Genomic DNA, 6,878 nt, shown 5'->3' with positions numbered 1-6,878 from the left:
GTGTGTGTGTGTGTGTGTGTGTGGTTTTAAACCAAAACCCTCTGAGGAAGCAACAACAAAAAAACCCGCTCGCTTCTACGGTAAAACTTTAATGAGCAGCACCGGTTCAGATCCCGGTGCTGGAGCTTCCGAAATGCAACGTCGAAGAAAGCGTCGAACACAGATACCAAACGTCAACCTGAGTGCTGCCCAATTCCCGCTAGATGGCGCCGTACCTACGCCTGCCACGGCTGACAGGGAACGATCCGTTTGCACCATCGTACGTACAGCTACCTAGCCGTAGCTGACAATTTTAATTTACGAACCATCGGGGAAGCGCCCGTGTAAATAATTGATGTATCGTTCGGTGCGGGCAAATGCACACAGCTCCGGGTTTTCCGGCGCAAAACCATCGATAGGATGCTCTCACATCGGCATCGAGAACCTTTTCCCTTGCATCCAGATAAGGTAGCCAAGGAGCGGACAGAAAAGGTCTGTGGGACGCCGAGGTGCGGACCACTGCACATCGGTTTCATCCGGTAGCCTTGCCACAGCTTGGGACAGTTTCGGGTCGTTGCTCGTAGAGTGGGTTCAAAACGCATTCGGGCGTACCGTCAACACACTACCGCGCCGCAGCTCGGGCGTTCCCATCGAACCCCGGAAGCAGGATTACCAATTACAGCATCATACTCACCGTCCGTTGCCCGTTGCCATGGAGCAGACGAATCTATACCACACCAACACCGACACCCGTCGTAACCCCGTTCCGGAAATTCCTGTACGAGCGAAATAAATAAATAACCACGGTGTGCCAAAAACGCAAACAGGCAAAACCACTAACACCCTCCAGCCACACTGTCAGTGCTACCGCGTCGTGCTTGAGTGTGCAGACACTTTTCCACAATGTACAATGTAAAATCGTATACAAATTAGTCTATACCATTCGGGGGGAAATAATCTACTGCCCGGCGGACCCATGGACCCAGCCACCCAGGAAGGTAGTGCGGACCGCCGCAAAACTTTTAACAACATGTGTACAATGCCGAGCCATTGTCTACTCCGTTTCTCGCTTCACCTACTCTTGCTACCCATTTGTTCACACATTTGTTTCAACCCAGAGGAGATTTTTATTTTGCGTGCGTAATACTACAGTAATACTACATATGCAGTGGATAAGCGCGTCCTTACTGCTTCGCACTTATAGCGGACAGTATGGTTTCGATGAAGTTGGTCTCGCTAAGCGCTCGGACCAGCCGCTGGAGAGTGCTTGGGTGGATCGCTTTCTTGCTGACGGATGGATCGTTTGCTTTCCCGTCCGTGCCGGTTGCTTCCGTGGCCAGCGTGCTGGAAGTTCTAGACGGAGTCGACATCTCTTGAGGCTGTGCTGTGAGGTCTTCTTGGGGGGATTCAGAGTTGTTTGCAGTTTCTGCAGCTGGTGCGTTGAACTTCTCGGTATCTTGAGATTGAGCAGCTTCCAGATTGGGTGGTTGCAGAAGTTCATCTTCAGAATTATCAGCGCTCTTTGGTGCTTCAGGTGCGCGAGTATTGAAAGGTTCGGAAGGACTCGACTCATCCTTAGCTTCAGACTGACCAGAACTTGCATCCAGGTTGGTTGGTTGGAGAAGCTCATCGTTGGACTTATCAGCACTCTTTGAAACTACAGGTACGAGAGTATTAGTAGCTGCTGAAGGACTCGACTCATCCTTAGCTTCAGATTGAGCGACACTTGTATCCAGATATGGTAATTGTAGAAGCTCATCGTTAGAAGTATCAACGTTCCTTGGTACTTCAGGTACGAGAGTATTAGAAGGACTCGACTCATCCTTAGCCTCAGATTGTCCAGGCTGCAGAGAGGGCTCTGTATCTTCAGCTACTACCGTGCGAGATGTTTCGGCCTGGGGCGACTTCTCGCTATCTTCAAGCTGGGTAGCACCTGCCTTTGATTGGAGCAGATCGTGAGTGGAGCTGTTGGGATCTGCTTCTACCAACGGAATGGCAGCCTCTTCAGCTTCTCCAGTACTCCTCTTATGTTGATCAACTCCCTCCTTAGGTGGGTCAGAGCTCTCTGCACCTTCAGGCTCAACTACACCAGAAGCTTCCGATAGAGTCAACTGCTCACTGTCTTCAGATTGTGCCGTACTTGCTTTAGCGAGCGACTCCTGAACGGAATCCTTTGCATCTTCAGCATTCTCTACCTTGGAACTACTTCCACCATCCATAGTAGGTGCCGCATCTTCAGCTTCCACAACCGTCTCGGCTAGTGGTGCTAGCTCTTGGTCCTGTTCCGCGCTGCTGGCAGCAATATCCGTATCGAACAACGAGATCTGATTGTCTTGCTGTTCTTCAGCCGCATCTGGAAGCGTTTCAACGGTGGGCGTAGGTTCGGCCGCAACCGCCGGAGCATGCACCATGACCAAATCCACAAGCAGCGGGTGGACATCCCTGACGAATCGCGCCGGCTCATTATGACTGCGACGGTGCGTGTGAATCACTAGAAGAAGAAGTTTGGAAGATGATAAAGGCACGCTGCTCACATTTGGAAGAACGCAGGAACACTTGTGCACTTACGTAGAGCCCCATCCAGCTGGTGTTGAGACACCGAACGTGCCTGAACAGTATGGGTTGCTTTCGGTTCCTTCTCCAACGGTTCCTGAGCCTAGACATAGTATATTGAAGCATGTAGTTCACCATGGCGCAGGTCTTAAAAGTAAAGTCACATACCGTAGAGGCTGCCGATTGCTTCACAGTATTGCCGTTTGTAGTCGTCACCGGCTCCTGCCCGTCTGCCAGCTCCAGTTGGGTCGGTTTAACATCTTTAGGCAGCTGCTCTTCCTCATCCTGCGAGGACGAGCCTTCTGACGATTTCGACCCATCTTCAACGGTCGCATCCACGGCGTACAGCTCCGGCGCTACGATCACTAATCCACGGAACCGGGGGCTGGATGGATACTTAAACACCTCCACGTCTTCCTCGGCAGCGGTAATCTCGTTGGGTTCGGCTTCCTGCGGTTCCTCCGTGCTGCTGCTCGCACCAACAACCACCACCTGCTCGCTCTCCTCTGCCAGTGCGTCATCCGAGCTGCCGTACTCCTGCTTGAGCACTTCCCAGAGTTCGCCAAACGCCGGCCACCCGTAGCAGAGCTCCACGGCGTGGGCCGCCACGACGCACGTGTCCGCACCGAGCGCCCGCAAGTCCTCCTCACACCGCTTGGCTTCCTCCGCACGTGCCACCGTCCACTGTTCGGCCGTGTCCGCGTCCATCAGCAGCCGCACCCGGTCACACAGCACCCCGGTCGAGTCAGCGTACAGCCCGAGCCGCAGCACGACGCACCGCAGCAGCGCGGCACCGTTGCCCTGCCGTAGGAAGGTTTCCGTCCTCACGCACGTCTGCAGCTGGCCGTCCTCCACCTGCAGCATCGTGGCACAGTCGCTCACCGCGCGCCGTATCTCCTGCCCGCACGGTGCCACATACGCCGGGTGGGCAATCAGCTCGCCCAGCGCGTCGCTGTAGCACCGGAACGACCAGTACGCGCCGGCACAGCTGTCGGCCGGCGGGGCGGGCAGCTCGGCCACGCAGGCGCGGGCCTGCAGCAGCGAGTCGGCCGGCGCCTGGCGGAAGAAGCGCACCAGCGCCCGCTCGCTCAGCCCGGTCTCGTCGTGCCACCAGCGGGCGTTCAGGCCGATGCAGCGCAGCAGACAGTTGCTGCCGCAGTTCAGCGGGACGGCCGCACTGTCGTACGCGTACAGCGATTGGCGCGAGATGTTCAGGTACCGCAGACACTCCAGGTAGGCCTGGGCGAAGCTCTTTGTGTCGTAACCGTGGCCGGTAGCGGGCGCGCCCAGTATCAGCGCGCACTGGGCGCCCAGCAGCGCTAACAGCAACCAAGCGCGATAAGTCAACATGTTGGCAGCCAGCTGCCCGGCACTGCTCCAGCACCTTGAGCTCACTGAGGTGGGCCGTGATACTGATGAGGTGGCGCAGCCCGCTTACCACTATTTATAATATGCAGCACAGCAGGGGTCGTTCCGTTTCCGGCTCAAGGTCACTCGATGCCACAAGATCCGCCAATCGGACAGACGGCGTGAAGGGGAACGGCAGTTCCGATAGGACACGTTTCACCCTGCGCCCGCAGCTGCTCGTGGGGCAGAGGCACGCACCAGCTACGCCCCAAGTTCCGGCACAAAGGCGCGCTGCTGCTCTGGCGCTGGATCAAATGTCCGGCTGGTCAGCGCGGGCAGACAATTTAACCTTCTGCAACAATACAACACAACTCCGCCAAGTCACAACACTCTGCAGCTCGCGTGGAGTGCTCAGGCTCCCCCCAAAAGCGTAGGTCAGTAACGTGATGCAGCCAAACTTCCAAACTTCCCGATCTCATCGCCCCCCCCCTCGCTCCCTCCGGAAAGAAAGGTCGAGTGAACGACAGACCTACTTCTACCATGCCATTCGGGAGGGAACGGAAAAAACGGAGAAGAACGAGTTCAAGATGCTGCTTTACTTTGTTTGCTGTACGGCGGCGGCGACGGCGCCACACCAGCCAAAACGTCGTCTTCTTAAAGCCATTAAATCATCCACACCATCGACGGTGCATCCCAAGAGCAAGTGAGTGGAGCATCCAACAAAAGCGTCATCGCGCCTCCCTGCACAGTCTGCATAAACATTAAAGCATTTTAATGGAAAACTCGAACATATTTGCCCACCATGGGGCATAGAAGGGGGGGGGGGGGGGGGGTTGAGGGATGAATGAGATGAGGTTCCCAGCCAGTCATTCAGCCACCTCCTCAAAACCTGCACCGCTTCACCAGCTTGGGTGAAAACTTCTTCCTTTGACGCCGTGCAAGCGCTCACAGCTGAGCAGTTTCCAACTCCAGACAAGAAGTCAGCGAAGAAAGTCCCACACACTCCTGATGCGAAGTCCTACTGTGTGTTTGTGTGTGTGTGTGTGTGTATGAAAAGGAGAGTAGAAGCGCACAAGAAGCGTGAGTTACTGAGCAGCTCACCCTACCAAACCGTACACCGGAATAGACACGTCTCGGCAGGGACGGTTCGCGAACCGCGTACCAGAGGTGTATGTGTGTGTGTGTGTGTGTGTGGGTTGAACTCCGAAAAACTCATCAGACAGACACGGCGGGGAGGGTGGGCGACAGCCGCAGATCGGTGGAATATCACCCTCCCACGGTAGACACCGGAGACCGGAATGGTGCCCCAAAATGTCGGCAAAAACTTTTCCCCGGCAGGCGACTGGGGAAAGGAATGGATGCGAGCGGCAGTGCCTGCCATCCGGTCCACCAGTAAATGCACCAGGACCAGCGACGTGATGTGGGGTTAGACGATTCCATTGAGCGAGCGCAACTACTACCTTGATGGGTGACTCTGATGGTTGAAGGAGCAAGCAAGGAAGAAAGCATGCGAAAGAGAGAAAGAGAGAGAAGAAAGTGAAATAAGTAGAAGGAGGAGATTCGAGACATTCGCTTTTCCTTGGGTGTGTGTGTGTGTGTGTGTGTGGGTGTACTTGAAAATGTATAAGCCAATCCACCAGCGCTGCTTTCCTTGCGCTAGAATTTCGCCCAAATTCTCTCATACTTCCAGGACATCTGTCAGGCACGACGAGCAGGGTGCTGAGGTCTTGAGGTCAAACGTCTTGCCGAGAAAGAGGAACAGCGCTCTTCGATTATTAGACTTGTTCCTTTCCTATTGCGACCATTTCTGCTCTGCTGGTCTTGTTTATGGTGCTGTTTACTTTTGAGCGTGCGTTTTGTGAGTTTTGCGCACTCTTGGATGGAAGACTTTGGCAGGACTTCGCTTTACGAGCGTGTTTGTTTCCTTTCTGGACAATAGATCTCCCCTAATGTCTGAGTGCTAGCAAAGACATACCAACGATACCTATAGCACAAGGCTGAAGTAATCATTCACGTTAGTGGACGTGGAAGTTTGTTTGATGATCCATTCGGATTCGGAAATTCGAATTGTAAATACCGGATTGAAAGTATAGTATTGGGAATGTCATTTGCATAAATTTCGTTACAAAAAATGTTTACACGAAGGATTACATCTCGAAGTTACGAATGTCTGGAGCTCGAAAAGTACAGAATTGAAGAATTCTGAGCTTTATCCATATTTCGTAACCCGAAGTAGTCACAGAGAGCTATGTAGGACAACAGATACTTGCTAACTACGATTTGTGTGCTTTAGTTGCATAATTTATTGAAGGAGCCTTACTTGACTAAAATTGTCTGAAGTTCAGAGATCTGAAAACTAATGATTTTCAAGATGGGCTATGAGGATGGAAGCAAAAACCCCTAAACTACCTAATTCCATACTGAGAGCTTCCCGGAGCATTAACGTAAAACTAAAAGCCCTGCTCCGTGTGCTGCCAGCCCGCAAGCGGTTACGAGATCCTGTGGGTGAACAAAAAAAAAACTTCAACAACACCATGCACACCTCGTTACATCGGAACCAGCAAAACATTGCACTCCATCCCGCGATCCCGTTTCGCGAAACCCGCGCCACGACTTACCGCGGATTACGATTTAATCGTCACTCATTGCACTCGGATGCACACGGGTTTTCCCGAGCACACTTCCTCCCACCAATCCCGCCATCCTGCTCCTTCTCCTCCGCCGCGCGTACAAAATCTTCCCAAACTTCAAACGGGCGCGCTGCAAACCCAAGTGAGTGTGAGCAAAATGTTCACCCTGCCCAGCACCACCCAGATTCTCGCGCGGGAAAATAAAAATTGCTTCTTTGTCACCTCGGCCGCGTGAGCTTCGTTCGTCTGTGTGTGTGTGTGTGTGTGTGTGTGTGTGTGTGTGTGTGTGTGTGTGTGTGTGTGTGTGTTTTGTAGTCTCATTTAGCTTTCGCGTTTGCCTCTACGGCGCGTGTATTCCTAGGCACTGCC

The 6,878-nt window shown here is 53.5% G+C and overlaps 2 protein-coding genes across 2 annotated transcripts; both read right to left on the bottom strand.

Annotated features, from left to right (window-relative positions):
* Positions 1–1,163: 1,163 nt before the first annotated feature.
* Positions 1,164–2,390, bottom strand: LOC120961083 (uncharacterized). Its single transcript, XM_040384715.2, has one exon. It carries the CDS (start codon positions 2,388–2,390, stop codon positions 1,164–1,166), a length of 1,227 nt encoding a protein of 408 aa, XP_040240649.2.
* Positions 2,380–4,577, bottom strand: LOC120956283 (uncharacterized). The gene has a single exon (XM_040377669.2). It carries the CDS (start codon positions 3,880–3,882, stop codon positions 2,443–2,445), a length of 1,440 nt encoding a protein of 479 aa, XP_040233603.2. The 5' UTR covers positions 3,883–4,577; the 3' UTR covers positions 2,380–2,442.
* Positions 4,578–6,878: the final 2,301 nt, after the last annotated feature.

This window comes from Anopheles coluzzii, chromosome X (genome assembly GCF_943734685.1).
Source record: "Anopheles coluzzii chromosome X, AcolN3, whole genome shotgun sequence".
In the NCBI taxonomy this organism is placed as follows: Eukaryota; Metazoa; Arthropoda; class Insecta; order Diptera; family Culicidae; genus Anopheles; species Anopheles coluzzii.
The sequence above is the reverse complement of the archived record's forward strand: the minus strand, read 5'-3'. Positions and strand labels throughout refer to the sequence as shown.